General features: G+C 37.5%; 1 protein-coding gene across 2 annotated transcripts; it reads left to right on the top strand.

The window, feature by feature from the left end:
* The first annotated feature begins 3,815 nt into the window (after window positions 1-3,815).
* On the top strand, window positions 3,816-13,087 carry wnt5a (wingless-type MMTV integration site family, member 5a). 2 transcript variants are annotated; one of them, XM_051117785.1, is made up of 6 exons: window positions 3,816-3,850; window positions 3,963-4,591; window positions 8,375-8,505; window positions 9,897-10,144; window positions 10,558-10,850; window positions 11,827-13,087. In XM_051117785.1, exons 3-6 carry the CDS (start codon window positions 8,381-8,383, stop codon window positions 12,283-12,285), a joined length of 1,125 nt encoding a protein of 374 aa, XP_050973742.1. In that variant the 5' UTR covers window positions 3,816-3,850; window positions 3,963-4,591; window positions 8,375-8,380; the 3' UTR covers window positions 12,286-13,087. The 2 variants fall into 2 exon arrangements, with proteins under 2 accessions (XP_050973742.1, XP_050973741.1); XM_051117784.1 differs by having other exon boundaries at window positions 3,822-4,591.
* Window positions 13,088-20,429: the final 7,342 nt, after the last annotated feature.

Genomic DNA, 20,429 nt, shown 5'->3' with positions numbered 1-20,429 from the left:
TAGGCAGGGTCGAACATTGGCAAACAGGTATATTTGGTCAAATATACCTGTCTCCGGTATATTTGTAATCCGTATATATGTAGTCCGGGTGTACCCGGACTACATTTCCCATGCTTCACCTCACTCACCACGCTCACAGCTGCAACTGTCTGTGTAATGGCAAGACAACCTCTGGTGGCGAGCGGACTGAGAATCAGGACCAGATTTGTGACAGCAGGGAAAAACAAGCATTGCTATCACTTCTTTTGTGATCCGGTCTTTTGTCCCAACTTAGTTGTAGATACACACAGTAACAAAGATAAAGGTTCAAACAAATTTAATAATCATAAATAACTCAACAGTGAAAACAGTGTGGACTGGAAACAAAGTCCAAACTCAGACTGTGAGAATTATATAAATATTTTATTTATTTGTAACTAATCTGAAGTAGCTAAAGCAAATTGTAATAATCTAACAATGTTAGAATGCACACAGTTAAATCCTTAACCATGTAAATCAGTGGCATTTGTCACATATTCCTCAAAAAAAAAAAAAAAAAAAACCCTAAAAGTTAACATACTGTGCTTGACTGCATTTCCTTGAAGCATTGCAAGCCTAAAATGATTGTAGAAACCACAGGTACCAGTTGTTTCCATGATCTACTTAACTTTACAATGCTTTTGAGAAATGCACCCCTGATCTAAACAGTTGACAATATCATACAGACTGAAAGTGAGCATAGTTTATCAGCTTGGACTTGTATGAGTGTTGACTCAATATGAACAACACTAACTACCTAAAACAACACCAACACTATAATTCTATTAACTGTAACAGTGTGAGGTCTTACACATTAAAAAACACTCATGATTTTGGTGTGTAGATGTCCATAGCAGAACTGTTTGTGTTTTCCTGTCATCTTCTTTTTAAACAGTTATAACCAACATGAAGAAATAAAGGCAGAGGAGGAAAGGTTCTGTTTTGCAGCTCCTTTTAAACATTCCTTGGGAGGGAGTTTGTTCTGAAGGTTGGGGATATGTTTGTCCTAATGCCTGACACAGTTAGTTCTCTTTTAAATGTCTGTATTCTGGCTCTATGCCACAGGGAAATTGCAAGAATGCCATAAAAGAAAAAAAAAATATATATATATGGCTCCAGTACCCCCTTCACTGTAGTCTATTGAATATTTTTTCACCCATTTTAGAGGACAGAATATCAAATGGATTTAATATTAAGATATATTAAACATAATTTATTTTAGTTGTAATTTAAATAAAATTATTCTATACTTTAGCTCTTTTGACTTGCACCATTAAGTAACCGCCTAGAAACAACACTTAACACCCTTATTTACAGGAACACTGCATCAACGATATCAACCAGTACGTTGGCTGCCTATTGAATTTCGTATATATATTTCACAGGCTTGGTGGTATGGTTATGCTCAAGGGTGCAGGGATAAGGGTTGTGATCAACAGTGTAATTATAGATGCAACTACAGACATTTACAATTAAAAAAAAATGTATATACAAAATCAATGCATTTTAAATTTAAATGTTAGTACACAGTAGTTAAAGACACAATATAAAGTGGGTCAAACAAAATTAACCTGACATTTTATAGTCTGCAAAAGCAAAATCATTGAGACTCATAAAGGAAACTTGTAATCAAATAAAAAGAAACAGTAAATAGGTTTCTTGACGTTCACATCTGGAACATGTCTACACATGAATCAACATAGTTTCGTACAACAAAATATTTACCTAACAGCTTGAAATGTACTGCCATGTGTATTTGATGGTTCATAACTTTTACTCAGCAACACAGTGTCACACATTTCTACTCTGAGAATATTTACTGAATATGGAAGTTCTTTATATTCACACAGACAACTGAAACTCTAACACATGGGAAGTTTAATTTGTCACAGACTTCCAAATGCTCACAGTACGATTAAAGATTACAGTTCATATAATGTCAGAGTGTAACATTTTCACGTCTCAACACAATGTGCATTTATTCCATTCTTTAAATGCTATGACAAAGTTAACAAAGTGTAACAGTCCAAATCATGAGATTTAAATTGTAATCTTTTGTATAAAAATAACAGCATCTGCAGAAGTGATTGAAGAAGCTTCCGAAAGTAACAGGCGTCTCATTACAACTTTGTAATGAAAGCCTAGTATTGACCCCTGACCTTTAAACATGGATATTTGTTTGGAACCAACTGGAACAAAATTGGAGCTAATTGTCCAGATACACTAGTTGGATTTATCAGTCTTTGTTTCAGAAAATAAATAAATAAATCTTTGTTTTTTTTTTTTTTTTTAGACTTTTTCTTCACTTCAAAAATTTTCTTTATCTACCAGCCTCAGTTACTCAGTATGACATACCTGCTATTTAAAAAAGGGGGTTGCATTCCATCACAATACATGTTGCATGCCCATAGTTCTGACTGGGTAACATATTTGCATAAGAATGAAGTACCAGGTCCATTCAATCCTATTTCAGTCGAGGAAACAGTTGGAAAAGTGTTTTCTCTCTCTCTCTCTCATTAGAGAAGCATTAGCTTTTGGTGGCACTTGAGCAAAGGTCTTCAAAGCTGCTCTTGGAGGCCTTCTGTCCTGCAAAGTTTAGTTCCAACCTGCCCCAACACACCAGCCTGTAATTTTCAAGTGATCCTGAACACCTTAATTAGCTGTGTTTTTGATTAGGGTTGGAGTTAAACTCTGCAGGAGCACTGGTTGTACTGTAACCTGCTCTAACAGATTTATTTATTTATTTATTTATTTATTTATTTATTTATTTTTATTTATTTATTTATTTATTTATTTATTTAACCATTTTGGGAGGAATTAAATTTACATGGGGCTTCAACAACAAAGATCCATTCACATTTGGTAAATGGAATCTGTCTCCCACCACCACCTGAAGTGGTTTCAATAATCAGACTGCAATTCATCCCATGTATTTTGGAGGGCATTTATAATCTTTATTAAGTCTTTTTCTGATCAGATAGATTCGAAGACATTTAAGGAAACAACTGGTGTCATCACAACTTTACATGGAATAAGTTTACATGGAATAAGTGAACAATGCTATGGAAGGCAGTTTCTGCCAATTTTAAATAATTCAATTTAATGAAATGAAAATGAAAACCAGATTAACGATTTCATTTAAAAAAGCTATATGTAGCTAATATATGTGCCATAATTGAAAATGAAATGAAATGATTTAATTTTCATTTTCGCTGACAATGCATTTTCCCTGACAAATTGACACATAAAGTACAGTTTGTGATTTGACATTTCATTTTATGTTATTCTGTTCTATTCTATTCTATTCTGTTCTATTCTATTCTATGCTACTGTAATACATGCCACCTTTTTCCATTTAGTTATGAACAGCGGAAATATGCGACGTTCAGATGGTACATTTTTATTATTTTATTTTCATTTAAATATTTGTTACCTGCGTTTTTTTTTTTTTTGTTAAATTGTGCAGCTCTAATTCAATGCGTATCGAAGTTTTTATTAAAATAATAATAATAATAATAATAATAATAATAATAATAATAATAGTAATAATAGAAGAGTTCAGATGCAAAACCAGCTAAAAGCCATCTCGGTCAAAAATGAGATAATGATACTGAGTGAATGCTCCTGACACATAGTACACGTCCATCAAATACTTTTACTTCAAACTCGCAAAATTCCAGCCTCAGCCCAATCAGAAGTACCGGTACTTACGTAGACACCTATACAAAGAAGCCAAAAATAAATGCGCGTTTTAAAGACATAGGTCAGATGGATTTAGAGGCTTTTGCATCTGAACTCTTCAATATACATACCTTCTGCTGTCGGTCTCCATGTGCATACAAATATTTCACTGGATTATTACAATTAATGGCAAAAGAAATGTTTTAACATGTAAACTATAAACGACTCAATATGCTATAATTGTTGTATTTCTTTTTTTATAGGTAATAAGGAAGCTCAATATAAGTTTACGCGTTCCCACACGCATCACAGGCGGAGTTTGTAGCGTGAAGATGAAAAACTCGTTGTGCAATTTATTACAGCGGTGCGGGAGATACTTCAGACTCTGAACACAGCAGCACAAAACTGGACATCTACTCTCAGCAAGAGTGTGAACTGCTTTGAAGCGAAGAGCCGGTTATATTTTGCGGATTAGTATATGTACGTGAGATGGAGAATCTGTAATATTTCCTGAGGGCGCTGAGAATGAAGAGTCTTGTCTCCTGGAATACACTCGGGGAAATTATGATTTTTGTGACATGTAGACATGCGGATTTACTTTTTTCTGCCTAAACTTAATTGTTTATGGAATTTGGGGAGAAATGTAGAAATATCCAGACAACCAGTACGAATCAACTGCAGCAGTATTGGGAGTGTTGTCTATCAAAATCTTTAAGAATCACACACTGGGATTGCATTTTTGTTTACATAAACCAATCTTTCAATCAGTCTTATGTTAATAACCATACAGAGAACATAGCGGTGGTCTTCCTGGGACGGATAAAACGGGAAGCTAAACACGGTAATAAATCCATTCCATCGATTTGGACTGACATCAGTGGAAGAACATCTTGTAAGTTGTATCTATCTATATATCTATCTGTCTATCTGTCTATCTATCTATCTGTCTGTCTGTCTATCTATCTATCTATCTATCTATCTATCTATCTATCTATCTTATACGACCATTAAGCGACTATCTATATAAGTAGTTGTTTATGATGCCATCTACCGACGCCGGCTGTTTCAGTTTGACCTGTTCTTTATCAGTTAATGTGTTTTAAATCTTTATTTGCTCAAAGAAATTTTAATTCTAGATTCAGTCTCTACGCATATTACATTTACCTTTATTGTTTTATTTTTATATATTTTTTTCATTTTACCACACTTTATGTTAAAAATGCTCTTTTGCATGAATATATTTTCCATACTCCACTCCATAATGATAAAGCAAAAAACAGATCTAATATCCAAAAAATAAAATATTAAATAAATGAATAAAAATAAATAAAAAGGGCATATAGCACTGTTATGACACTTTAGAGATGATCTTTGAGATGTTTATACACTTTGAATGGCATCCATGACAAATCCAGCTAACTGATTTGACATGGTTCAGAAAGGCACAGACCTGTCTAAATGAACTTGTTCTGCATCGGGACAATCTCTGATTTAATGCCTTTCTTTTAATGATCCATTTGGTGTGTAATCACATTCATCAATTGTAGTGTAATTTAGCTTTCACAGTTTTGTTCTCAGTGTGCAGGAGGCATGTAAATATCATACTTGCTTAATGTGACGTGACAAATGGAATAATATGTATCAGTTAAAGGCACTTTGGGGTTAAAAATTTGGTTTATGGAGCTGTCCTAAGGAGTTTGGAAAAGAGGTAGATATACTCACTTTTCAGATGTTATCTATAAATCTACCCATGAAATCAGAAGTTTTTGCTTTAGGAATTATTCCTGAGAATATTGTATACCGTGGAGGCACTTGCAGACTTACTGACACATGTACACTTCAAGCAAAATGTCTTATAGCTTTGTACTGCAAGAAAGTGAAAAGGACATCTTTTGTACAGTGGATCAATAACATGAGCTCACTGGATGAGAAAAAGAAAATGTGGCTCACAACTGGAACTAAGGATTACTGTTTTACGGGAATACAGGAAAGAAACAGAAGGCATTTACCTTATTAAAAGCCAGTGGACCATCACAATGTTTTTAAAACTGATATTTCAAGGTAAAAATCTTACACAGAGCTGCTTTGATACAGTGTACAAGAGGTAGAGCTGTAGCTAAAAAAGTTGCCGAAATTCTTAAAATGTCTTAAGCTTCTCAAAAAGTGTAATTATTCCTTGGTTCTGCTTAAAAAGGATCAGGGATTTGGATTCTTAGATTCAAGCAATCACTCTTTATTTTTATAGGCACACTATTTTAATTGCAGTGACTGTTGGATTCATTTAATGCGCAATGGGTTTACTTTAACAACAAAAGTCAGTCGGCTTAAGCAGGACAGAAATGTGTTGCATGTTAGAGCTTGCATTTTATTGTGGTAGAACCTAATTGTACACTTTTTAATACTTGGTGATGGCTTTTCTGTTTTATATTTTTAATTTACTAAAAGCTCATAAAAGTCATTTATTTAGGAAGTGGTTCACGGCTGGTTGCTTCTAATGTTTTTGCGTGAAACCTTTTGTACAAATAGTTTAACTTAGTCAGGATACATTATATGATGGGTCGCAGTCACAGTACCCTGATGTTAGAGTTTAGTTACCCTCTTGGCAGAAAGGTTTTACATGACTTCACTAGAAAATGTCACTGGGTTTGATGCCATGGGAACACTTCCAGTGTGTGCTGGTGTCTGAAGCGCATGAAGCGAAATCTTAATGAAGTGAAATCATGTTGAAGTATGCAGGGTCTCATTCCCTACTCAGGGAACTGTGATTGCATATGTAACCCAGAGACATTACCTTTCGAGGGAACTTCAATGCTGTGTCATGGTGTTGATCCTATGGGAACATCAATAAACATGGGGTTGAATCTGTATCCAAACTGTAAACCATATGAAGCCTGTTGAAGTACAAACATCTTGCGAAGGCATACCCTTTTAAAACACCTTAGAGCAGTAGTTCTTAAACTGGGGTATGCAGCGACAGAAGGGGTATGTGAACAAAATACCAAAATTTACTGGTAATTTAAATATATCGCACTCTTAGATAACATTCGACTGAGCAAGATTTTCTCACCAGCAAAAATATGTAAGCGCATACACCCTCTATCATATAAACAAAAAATGTTAGTGGCATAAAAGGTCAAATTAATGACATCCAATCAAATTACCTCATATTTTGCAGTCAAAATATGCATCCACTCAAGTGTTGTGCCTAAATGCATATCTTGACTTGACCTCTATTTGCTCACTGGCATCAATCAGTGTAAAGCCATATGGGTTTGGAGTGTAAATGGTGAGAGATGATTAGGCAGGCGTGATGCTTAGGACTTTTGCAGGACGTTCGCTCCAGCAGTAGTTGAATAAATTTACGGCCTGAAGTACAAACGTCTGAGTGGTCAATGTATTCGGAATGTATTTTGGTTTAGGGACCGAATTACTTTGACCAGTTGAGCTGCGAAGTCTGTGCGGGATGAGGTTACGGAATGAACTGCCATTTCAGGGAAACGTTTCTTGTGGAGGGGGCTCTAGCATTCAGAATGGTCTCATTAACCTCGGTTGAGTCTATAAGTCGGTCCCCTTCAGGTAACAGTCTCCACTCCTCAAACCTCAACCCCTGCGTCGACAGGATGTCTGCTCCCAGGTTTAAACACCCTGGAATATAAACTGTCCTCAGTGAGGGCAGTTTGCCTTCCACCCAAAGCAAGGTCTGCTGCTCCAATCTGAATAGGTGGAACGAATGCAAGTACAGCCTTCATCTTCAGGCAATTTATGTGCCAGAGAAGATGGCCTTCCCAGAGACCATGTTTCTGAATGGCCATCTAAGACCACTCCCCAGCCCATAAATTAGACATCCGTCATGACTTGTAACAGCAACATGCCCCAAGTGTGAGACCCTGGGTCAAAAATTAGTGTCTTTTCTAGCTTTACTGGGTTGCCCAAAGGATGAAAGCCCCTGTTTTTACGCCACCATTGAAACAGTCTCTATATCTATGAAATCACATGTTGGTAACCTATAAGTAAACATTTGAACCACTTTAACCCTTTAACTGTCACTCCCATCTTTGAACACAGACATAAAATGCACTATCCAGAGTTAAATTTTTATAATTCATGAATGAAAACATTTTGCTTTTCATGTACATTTTCCATGGTAATGCAATGTCTGATTTTAAAGTGCCTTTTAAAGGATGAATTTTGAGATTTTAAGTTTTCAGCTGATACATAATTTCTTATGATATCTAAAGTGTGATAGCGAAAAAGGCAATGAAGAAAGTCTTTTGTGACAAAGGTCAGAACTCATGTTATGATGCAGATTTTTTTAGTGGCTAAATACTCCACGTTTTCAATTGTGCATTTCATATCTGTGAATTAATTTAGTTCATTAAACTACGGGTATGTTTGGGGGTTCATGTTTATAGATATCTCATCTAAATGTGAGATATAAAGACAGGATTTCTAGATTATGCATTTAGATTGTAGGCCTTTCAGGCTAGGTCTCTGTGTAAAGGAGTTTCATGTACAAAGTCGGCTTTTTCACTTTCACAATGGGATCAAAATGACATGCAGTTATAAACTGTAACTCTTCATTTTGCACAGATAAACACATTCTTCAGATGTCTTCACTGGCACACAGAGTAACAGCTGAGCTTTGAGAGAATAACTCTTTATGTTGTTTTTTCAGATCAGAATGTTGTTCAAGCTGAAGTTGATGCGCTCGGGGTGGGGTGGAGTCACGGACGCACGACACGGAGTGGTCGCCATTACCTTTTGTGCCTTCTTTATGCAAGTGTTTGTGGAAGCTAGCTCATGGTGGTATGTAGCGTTTTTAACACGCATTTGAAAATACTTAGTCATACTGTATGTTTGTGTGCCATTCATTCAAGAAACAATGTTTATCTCTAAGGGACTCTGTATTTGTCTTATAAATTGTGTAACAAGTCTTTGAGGATCCATTGCTTCTTCATACTGCTGACTTTCTTGTTTTTACACTTTTAATACTTTTAGCCATCCTAAACTTGTTGGAAAAGGCTCATTTTGTCCACTTAGGAAATATGGCAAACCTTTGGAATTTCAGTGCAGTAAAAATATACACGTCTACAAGCTGTATTATGAAGAAATATGAGAATTCACATATTTGGATGGTAGATGGTTAGATTATGGCTACTATGGCTATTATAATGTGTTTATAAGTTAAAGGGTTAGTTCACCCAAAAAAATCATTCATACAATACAATGCTGCAATGCTGCAAATATATAAATATATATGAAATGTTCATTTGTGTTCTAAAAATGAACAAAAGTCTTACAGGTTTGGAGTGACATGGAATGAGTAAACAAATTAGTGTTGGAAATGAGCTTCAGCTACAAGCACTATAATACATAATACATGCATGGGATGACTGTTATCTCAGTTATTATTTCAGTTTCACCTATGTTTATTGTATTGGTCCCTAACAAATAAAACATTAAATTGCAGAATTTTTTAAAATTTGTTGTCTGTCAGTTTTATAGGGTCTTTAGCTACAACTATATTATATAATGATGAATAATGAAATACAGCCTTAGTGTATAAATCATTCTTTTTCTTTCTAAAGTCACACAATGGTGACAGCAGATATGATTAGCCTACATCTCAGTTTTGTGCAGTCCTCAAATTGGTCTAAATAAATGGTGGTGTTAATGTGAAGACTAATCAAAAACTCACCCACCTGGACCTTTGTACTTCTGACTGAATTGCTTTGCAACTTTTATGATGGCATTTTTGATTATTAAATACTATTTTTTAATAAGATTTTATATGAGTAGTATTTAATAATAGTATTTGGTATTGAGAAGCAGCATAATACAATAAATGTTACTAGTCTTAAAGTGACATTTTCGAATTAGTAACAGAAGCTTAGCTGTTAAACTGTCAACTTGAGATTTGAATCTGTGATGGAAGGAAGTAGTTCTGAACACAATTTAGTTTAATTAGGGTGCTCCGCGGTTGTTTCTTATTTATATACGCACATGTGGCATCAAACTGTTGTATAAATGCAGTATCACACTCATAGCAGTGTGATATCACTCTGTATCAGCATGGTTGGGATTGCCTATGCTGATATAGAACACTGTCAATGGCTACAAGTGTGATATTGCTCATATATGCAAAAAAACATGTTCATTGCTAAATAGCATGTGCTTATGCATGGGGGCTCTTTCAGGTCTCTAGCGATGAATCCCCTCCTGATACCAGAAGCATATATCATAGGAGGACAGCCACTGTGTAGTCAACTAACAGGACTGTCCAAAGGTCAGAAGAAGCTTTGCCAGCTATACCAAGATCACATGCAGTTCATTGGAGAGGGTGCCAAGACAGGCATCCAGGAGTGCCAATACCAGTTTCGCAACCGCCGCTGGAACTGCAGTACAGTGGATAACACCTCAGTGTTTGGCAGAGTCATGCAGATAGGTACATCTTTAACAGCTGTTTTCCATTTAACAGCAAATTGATGATAATCACAGCTGTTTTGCTCCTAAAAGGACATAACACCATAGAAGCACCTTGTGGCATCAAGTGAGACATTGTCAAAAGTGTTAATGTTTAACAAAACCAAACCAAAAGATCTCCATCTTTTTATTAATTTTCAACAACACAGTTACTTTCAAAAGTCTATACATGCTTGGCAGACACCTGAAAGGAATGCTACATAAGCTACGAAGTGAAGATCATTTCAGATTTGTTCATAGAATAAAAATGTATTAGGGTAAACAGAATACATGATAATGATTTACTGATAAAATGCTGCTCATAAAAGCAAATAAACAAAGCTAAATGTGATTATTTATTTATTTATTTTTTGTGGTTGTTGTTTGCTTTTCCAGGGAGCAGAGAGACAGCATTCACATACGCTATCAGCGCTGCTGGCGTGGTCAATGCAGTGAGCCGTGCCTGCAGAGAGGGGGAGCTGTCGAGCTGTGGCTGCAGCAGGGCAGCGAGACCTAAAGATCTGCCACGAGACTGGCTGTGGGGCGGCTGTGGTGACAACCTGAATTATGGATACCGCTTCAGCAAGGAGTTTGTGGATGCACGTGAACGGGAAAAAACTTTCACCAAAGGTTCTGTGGAAAGTGCAAGACTGCTGATGAACCTTCATAACAATGAAGCGGGACGGAGGGTAAGACAGAAATAGCTATGTGAAGTTTAGTCATTTTCACCTAAACATGCCAAAACATGGTTAAACTAATGTCCAGTATTCCCTCTATTTATTTATTTTTTATTTTGTTCAGCTTATTTGTTTAGTTTACACTCTTCAGCTACCTGAGGAGAAATACTCTATGCCTTTTACTTCAGTCAAGTGGCTTGAATTTTTACCTAGTGTGAATTTACACTATATGTTGCAAGTATTTAGGTATTTAGGCTAACTGTTCCTTGATGATGGTTATGATGTTATCTCATGACCATGTATTACTAATAATGTCCTTTCATCACAGCTTCAGTTGCATACTGAAAATCAATAGACACGTGATGTCTATTTCTCTGACATTTATGCAAAATAGTTCTTTTTCCAGCACTGTTTTGAGCACATATTATTTTTTGTTTGATTGTTTTTGTTTGTTTAATACAGAAATGATTCTTAAATCCCCAGATATTTGCATTTTGCAGTGTTTTATGACATAAAACACTTTAAAACAAACTTTATGACATTAAAAAAAACTTTTTTTGAAAGGTTTTATACGTGTTGAAAAATGTGGTTGCTAACAAATTGCTAAATTGTTAGTCCAGAATATATAAAGAGCTGTTTCACTGAAAACTATTAATTCAAACTCTCCTAAGCATCAACACATACACTGTCAGAAAAAAAAATGTGCAAAAATGTTACCTTTAGGGGTGCAACAGTTTGTCACTTGGGCAGTATCCTCAAAGGGATATCCTTTACCTTATTTAGCCATAAATGGTAAATAATTTAAAGTAGTAATAGGCCTTAAGGTAGTAATATGTACTCTTATGTCACTAACATGCACCCTTTAGATACAAAGGTGTCCCTCTGTGGGTACTGCCCCAGTGACAAGTTGTTGTACCCCTAAAGGTACAATGTTTTTTTCTAAGAGTGTATCATTCTGTTTCGCTAATAACCTCTTTCTCTATAACAGATAGCGTCAGATCTCGCCCATGTGTCCTGTAAGTGTCATGGCGTGTCTGGCTCTTGCAGCCTTAAAACATGCTGGTTGCAACTTGCTGATTTCCGCAAGGTGGGTGATGCTCTGAAGGAGAAATACGACAGCGCCGCTGCCATGAGGCTGAACAGCCGCGGGAAGCTCGTTCAAGTTCACTCCAAATTTAACTCTCCTACCAGCAGTGATCTGGTGTACATCGACCCCAGTCCAGATTACTGCGTAGAGAACAAAACTACTGGCTCTTTAGGAACTCAAGGTCGCCTCTGTAACAAGACGTCTGAAGGCATGGATGGCTGCGCTCTCATGTGTTGCGGTCGAGGTTACGATCAGTACAAGGCACAGCTGGTTGAACGTTGCCACTGCAAGTTTCACTGGTGCTGCTACGTCAAATGCAAGCGCTGTTCGCGTGTAGTTGACCAGTTTGTGTGCAAGTAGTAGAATGAGGCATGTAATGAGAGCGTATGAAAGAAGATGAGAAGGAAAAACTAAATAAATTATTTTTATAGAGCTGATTGATTTTTTGCTATCAATTTCTAAGTACTAGGTACAAGACAATCTAAACTGCAAATATCATTATATATTTATTTTTTGATAAATATGATTTTGGAGTCCTCTTATATGCAATGTAAATGAAAGTCTTTCAGTCAGTCTGAGCATTATGCATTCATTTTGGGATTTCACATGTGAAAACACACTGTAAAAAAAAAAAAAAAAAAAAAAAAAAAAAAGAGGTTTTCCTGTAAAATATTTCAACTTCCTTAAAACCAGTTTGTATTTGAGAATAAGACTTGTTCCGAAATTGTCAATGAAGCTGGAAAAAGCAAATTTTTTTGTAATACGTTTGTATTATCATTATTCGATTTATGTTTAAAACAAGATCAGTCAATTTGGGTTAAGAAAGATAAATTTGATTTATGATATTGTTTTATCTTGCACAATTTTACTTTTCAAGTAAAAGTATCTTAAACTAGATACTAAAGAAATACAGCTGAATCAGGTTGATGAGTTGAATCAGTTTAGATGAGGGCGACATACACAATGTGCAGGGGTAGGGCATCTCCAGGACAGACTTGAGTTAACTGTATACCAAAATATACATATTTACTGTACAGTATGACATCATCTCACACTTTGCGGATTTGCATTTAAAATCTAACAAACTGTATGCATTGTGGTTCATCTACTTCTTTTGCAACCATGTACCATACCTTCAGATTTTTGTGCAGTCCCTGTAAATAAAGTCATTAATGAGAATTTATGTTTCCATCAATTCACCCACTCCAGCTCTACCTTCATGTTTACTTATGGTAACACATTACAATAAAGGTACATGCATAATCATATAATTAATCAGAATTAAACATGAATCAATATTTTTTTAAACAGGAACCCATGAAACTTTAACTACGACTAAATTTACATGGATTCATGCATTAATAATGGCAGCCTAAACAGCATGTTTTATAGTTAATGCATTAATTAACATTTAGGGGTAAAGTAAATCAGTCCATAACAGAAAGAATAATACGTTTTTTCACTTTTAAATAAATTTAAACAATTCAATATTGTTCAACTACTGACATCTGCAGGCTCATCAAAAACATTATTGGATGGCACCAAATTCAATTTTCAAAACTACAAATAATATGTATATTTGGTTTTTGTACCAGTGGTGTAAAGGGATAAGGATGGCACTCAGTACATGTCAATTTATATTTTAGTTCATGATTTGTAAGTGGATCATTCTGTCATGACTGCCTTAAGGGGCACATAATTACTAACTCATTAACTACCCTTACACAACTCAAGCATGAATCCACGCTTTGCTAATGCATTACTTTGTCATGACTTTACCTGTGTCACGAGTCCTGTTTGGTCTGTCCGCCACCAGAGATCGCCTGTGCATCATATTGTCATTTCACACTACACAGACTGCTGCACTACACCCTGGATTACATTTCCCATGCTCCACCTCTGTAATTACGCACACAGCTGTAACCAATCAAGCACACTATATAAGTCTTAGACTTCCTTTTCCTATTTGCTGAGTATTGTCTAGCGTTTAGCACTCTCTTATGCTGCGTCCCAATGTGCCTACTTATACTACGCCCTTTAAGTATGTACTCTAAAGTACACACTTTTGAGTGTGTAGTAGAAAAGTAGGTTTGGGACATACTATTACGTCACATAACTGCGTCTTTACCCTGTCACAGTAAACTGGCCTGTCAATCATTTAGTTCACATTGCTGTTGCAGATGAAATATAACAGAGATAATATTAAATAAATATTTCTTACCAGGTTAAATGTTGATTATTGGTAACTCAAAAGCCTTTTTCTAAACATCTCTACCTAACCCCCATTTGTGCACATCCGCCATGTTTGTAGTTTTTTAATGCGTTTTATTCGTGTTTGTAGTCCTGGACCGAAACCATTGCCAAAGCAATGAGTCTAGTTTAGTCTTGTTCTTAGTCTGTTTATCAGTGCCTTGATCCTAACCTGGTTATCTCATCTTGTCTGCCTGCAGCCTGCCCTGGAGCCCTGGATTTATCACCTGTCGTTGATTTAACCCTTTGTCCTGTCGTTTCGGACTCTGTTCACCCCTCAATTGAACTTTAGACTGTCTGTTTGGATTACCCGTTTGCCTCACCACCCTTTTCCCCAAAAGGACAGAATAGACCTCTGGTTACCACAATAACCAGATAAACATTACAAACCCAAAAGAACATAGACAGAGACTCTCTCTTACTTAACAGCCCATAGAAAAGGACTTCCTTTTATTAATTCACAGACAAACCTTTCTTTGAATAAATGTGCACATCCCCAGGACAATGTGTGTGTGTGTGTGTGTGTGTGTGTGTGTGTGTCATTACTGTTTTGTATATTGTCTTTTAAATTGCATACTGTTTTGAATACTGTTTTATGCATGCCTTAGAATTATTACATAATGTAACCCTTTTGGTATCAGTTTGATATCCAAAAAATCATTAGTCCACCATCCACCATACCACCTCCTCATAACATGCATTGTATAAAGGGACATAAAACTGCTTGCCCACTTTGATCATACAAATAAGCCAGCTTCCAAACAAAGAGTTGTAAAGTTTCCCTCTGAAAGTTTGTTATTATTGGCTCACTGAAACCCTGGAGGTGTGACCTCCATAGAAGTTAAAATACCTCACCACTCCATGACCTCGACTCTCTCTTCCTGGTGTAGTTTAGTTAGTTTTGCTTTGTTTATTTGTTTGGGGCAATATACATGAATAAACATGGCTGTAAATGTGCTAGGATTAGCCAAAAAGTATATTTTTCATCTGTAGATCCTTGACAGAATGTTAAAAAGTCCAAAAAAACAAAAACAAAAACAAACAAACAAAAAAAAAAAAACACATATCTTATACACATATATACACCTACAAACAAAAAGGAATAAAAATACTAATACTAATACTAAATACAAATACAATAATTGGAAGTTATCTAAACAAAATAAAATATAAGGAAAGAGAGAGAGATGGCAACAGGAGAAATCAAATAAACAAGAGCAATTAGTACAAAGAAGACTAAAATCAAGAATATAGTACTAATATTGACAGTGCTGAGTTGTCAGTAACTATTTTTTTTAGATGAAACTGAAAATAACCATTAGTATCCAGTCTTCTAATTGTTGATGGGATGAAGTTCCATTCCCTTGCAGCTTTGACTGAGAATACAGACTAAATTTACAATTTTTGAGAGGACTAACAGTCCCCTCTTTCCGCCCATGCCTTGTGGGCCGATGAGCAGTCTTAAACATTAGACAAATATCTACATATTTGACCAGGTTATCCCAGTTTAGCAAATTATATCTTCTTTATTATTACAAAGAAGATGTAATTATACAGTCATGGCCAAAAATATCGGCACTCTTACAATTCTGTCAGAAAATGCAACCCTTCTCTCGGAAAACTGTTGCAGTTGCAAATGTTTTGGTACTCACATGTTTATTTTATTTTATTTTATTTATTTAGCATTGAAACAACACACACACACACACACACACACACACACAAAACAGAGAAGTAAAGTCAAATCTGATACAGTTCCACACAGAACCCAAAAAATGCACTGGACAAAATTATTGGCACCCTTAACTTAATATTTGGTAGCACCCCCTTTGGAAAAAATAACCTGAAATCAGTCGCTTCCTGTAGCCATGAATGGGTTTCTTACACTGCTCTACTGGAATTTTGGACCACTCTTCTTTTGCAAACTGCTCCAGGTCATTCAGATTTGAAGGATGCCTTCTCCCAACTGCTGTTTTGAGATCTCTCCACAGGTGTTCCATAGGATTCAGATCTGGACTCATTGCTGGCCATTTCAGAACTCTCCAGCGCTTTGTTTGTAACCAGTGCTTTCTGAAGTGTGTTTTGGGTCAGCGTCCTGCTGGAAGACCCATGACCTCTGGTGGAAGACGCAGCTTTCTGACACTGACTATGTTGCACCTCACAATTCTTTGGTAATCATCAGATTTCATGATACCGTTCACACAGTCATGGCATCCAGTGCCAGAAGCAGCAAAGCAACCCCAAAACAGCTTTGAACCTCCACCATGTTTAACTGTGTTCTTTGAAGGCCTCATTTCTTTTTCTGTAAACAGTGCCATAATGTCCTTTACCAAAAAGCTCTACTTTTGTGCAACCTCACACCACAGAACACAAAGTCCAAGTGAGGAGCAAGGGTGGGAGCTCTGGAAAAAAGCAGTAATAAAGAGAGTCCAAAAGAGTTAATGGGGATTAGAAGGTGGGAGGAGCCAGGAGCAGGAGGGGCCAGATGGAGGTCAAGAGACCAGCCAGGCGAAGTCAAGAGATGGAGAAGCCATGGTGGAGAGATGGCAGGCGACACAAGCCACTGGAGGTAGAGACGCAGGTGGAGCCGAGCAGATGGACAGCCAGGCCGACACTGAGGATCTGGAGGGCCAAGGTGGAGCTGAAGGCTTAGGCGACTGAGGCAGAGGCAGGGACGAAGGCCAGAGGGACAGAACCAGTGGAGACTTAGGAGTGCTGGACTAAACCAGTTTTATTACCTCCCCAACATAGTCAATAAGATCCTCTTTAAAAATGTCCATCAGTTCCTCAAAATAATGTCCAGAGTTCAGTTGCAGCTCACCCTCAGTCTTAGGAGTTTGGGCAGGGCTTCCCTCCAAGCCGTCGATTCCGACCAGTACTCCCTCTGGGACGGACGATATCACCGGCTCACACACCTGGTCAGACGACTCTTGAGGCTCAGGCTGGGGCTGGAGATGTCCTCCATAGTGGGGCAGATGGAGAAATACGGTTCATTTTTCTCCAGCACCCACTCCACGAAAGCGGTGAAATTCTCCCAGGGACCGTTCCCTGGGAGGCATGCCTTGGACCGCTCGCTCAGGCTGGCAAGGTAAAAAAAAAAAAAAACAGGTCCAGTTAGTGAGTTTGGCAAAATGTCTCTGGTGTGATCTTCCAGGGAACGGTCATGGGGGCGGCAGGTCCATGGGGGAAAAAAATACAAGAAAGAAAGGAAAACACTTCTAAAACAGTACTGGTTGAGAGACAAACACGACAAGATAAAAGTAAACAGGCTTTATATTTCACAAGGTAATTCCAAAAGTACATCCAACGCAACATATACATAGACCAGAACTAAGAAACAATGAGGGAGAACTGAGCACTTAAGTACGATTTCAAACAAATGACCTAATGGGATCATTATTAAGACACAGGTGAAGAGAATGAACTAATTAGAACACAGGAAAACTAGATCACAGGCAGGTAGAACAGAAAACACAATGAAAAATGACTTGACGTTATATCTGATGACATATAATCATGAATAAATCTAAAATTTGACCTGACTAAAGACTAAATTTGACCTGATCACAGACCTTAACGTCTGTAAGTAAAAGTTTGGAATCAATCAGAACACCAAGGTACTTATATCCAGATAAAAATTGTAATCTGTTAATGATGGGACAGCCAGATGAAAGATCATTGATATACAATGTAAACAGCAAAGGACCCAGGAACACCTGTGGATATAGTTGGGGGGCTGACTTATTGTCACTGACTGCACTTACTCTTTGTCTCTCGGACATCCAGTCCAACCGTGGGACCTCCACCACCCTAGCAGTACACCAAAGTTGCAACTAGCCATGTTGTGATGCAAGTATCATACATCTAACCAAACTAAATCAAGGTTTATTGTAAGCGGTAAACCTCTTTGTTACAAAGGTGCTGATGGTTTGTTCAGGTGGATAACTAACCAACTCCACAAGATGTGAAATACAAAGTGCCATATACGTTTTGTGACATATTTGATGTGAAAAGTGGCACTAAAAGAGTGTTCTTTTTTATTTTCTCTGAAACAGATAAACATACATTTTTACATTTTATGTGAACTTTTTTTTGTACGTCATCGCAGTTCTGACTTGAAATGTCCATTGAGTGGCACTAAAACTCTAATGCTCTGTGACGTTTTAAAATAACATCTGCACTACACCTAAACCTACCCAATAATATGAACAAAAATGAATCTAATACAATTGCATGCATGCCATTTTACATTTTTTGATCTCCCATCTCCCAACTCCGTGCCGGCTGATCTATTGGGCAAGCTTGTTATGTCTGGTGCCCTTTTTTACGACCCCTTGGTAAATTATTACCCCCTCTTGTTGAAATCGCTACATGATTGCCTAATCATAACCCCACCACCACAACTAACGCTAAACTTATCAATATTTTGGGGGGTAGTAATTAGGGCTGCAACGATTAATCGAACGATGTCGTGAGGCGCGTTTAGTCAATGAAGCCGGTACTTTGATTAGTAGTAAAGCTCCATCACGTGCGTTCAGTACACAGAGCAAGTAATACACAGAGCCATAAAGCACTGACAAGCTACGCCAAAATCGCGCTCAAAATCGAATTTCGATTTTGCGCACGATTTGGCGTAGCTTGTCAGTGCTTTACGGCTCTGTGTATTACTTGCCGCTCCAGCTGAACGCACGTGATGGAGCTTTACTACTAATCAAAGTACCGGCTTCATTGACTAAACGCGCCTCACGACATCGTTCGATTAATCGTTGCAGCCCTAGTAGTAATTCTTGCAGGGGTCAGAATTTGGCATAACACTGGAAAGTAAAATATATGGAGCTGTAATCATAACTGTGTACAAAAGCATGTCCTCACTGTTTTACCACCTCTAGTGTTAATTTCTGTTGGAAACTGCAGAGATATGTGCTTTTCGGTACGTATTTCACGTCTTGCGAAAAAGTTCCCACAGGTACAGTTTCGTCATGAGACCAGGTAGGAACTAACCCTGTTTCCATAGCTTAATTCCCCAGGTTTCCGTAAAGGTTTTAATTCATTCATTTCTACTTCCCTTTTCCCAGCAACTCCTTAGTCTTTGTGGTTTTCAGAAGGATGCAGTTCAATTGCTCTAGTCACTGAAGGCCCTCACAAGGTCCCTGTACATCCCTTGCTGACCATTCCTGACACACACCACAATACCTGTGTCATAAGAATATTTCTGTATATGGCAGGACTCAATGTTGAATTAAAAGTCTGATGTGAATAGAGTGAACAAGAATGAAGCTAAGGCAGTCCCCTGTGGTGCTCCAATGCTGCTCAACACTGTTTCAGAGACATAGCCCCCCAGCCTGACAAACTGTGGCCGACCTGTCAGTCAGTTAACTAGGTAGTAAAGGAAGGATCTACCCCCATGCACTCGAGTTTGTCTCTCAGAATGGGTGGCCTGAAAATTTAAAGAACAGTATCCTCACATAAGCCAGCCAGGCTCAGACTTTACAATTCTGATTCTGATTCTCATTCAGGTAAGAACAGGCCCAAGCTCACAGAGACTGTAACATCCTATATCACTTTCTGTGAAGACGTGTATTCCTACCAGGCCTCATTCAACTTACAACAATGACAAACCTTGGTTTACAGCAAAACTCAGACAGCTCCATTAGGCCAAAGAGGATGCCTTCAGGAAAGAGGACAGACTCTTGTACAGTCAGGAAAGAAACACACTGAATAAGGAGATTAGAGTGGCTAAAAGGAGCTACACTAAAAAGTTAGAGGGTAATTTTTGACTTATAATGACATGGATTCAATGTGGAAAGGTCTGAAAGACATTACAAACTACAAGACAACTTGCTAAAGACTTAAACGAGTTTTATTGTAGGTTCGAAACTCACCCACCCATTCAGACCATCTACACAAACATTAACCCCTCCCCCTGCAATTCAGATCAGTGATAATGATGTGCGTAAGGTTTACAAAAAGAACAAGAGAAGAAAGGCACCAGGCCCAGACAGTGTCACTCCACCTGTGCTGACCAGCTGGCCTCTATCTTTTCAAAGATCTTCAACAGATCTCTGAAGCTGTGTAATATCCCTGCCTGCTTCAGATGCTCCACCATCATCCCTGTCCCAAAAGAAACCCAAGAAAACAGAACTTAATGACTACAGACCTGGTAATGTCTGTTGTCATGAAGTTAACTGAAAAACTGGTTCTGGCTCATCTGAACAACATCAGTGGTCCCTTACTGGACCCCATCCACTTCATCC

This window comes from Labeo rohita, chromosome 8, assembly GCF_022985175.1.
Source record: "Labeo rohita strain BAU-BD-2019 chromosome 8, IGBB_LRoh.1.0, whole genome shotgun sequence".
Classification (NCBI taxonomy): Eukaryota; Metazoa; Chordata; class Actinopteri; order Cypriniformes; family Cyprinidae; genus Labeo; species Labeo rohita.
The sequence above is the reverse complement of the archived record's forward strand: the minus strand, read 5'-3'. Positions and strand labels throughout refer to the sequence as shown.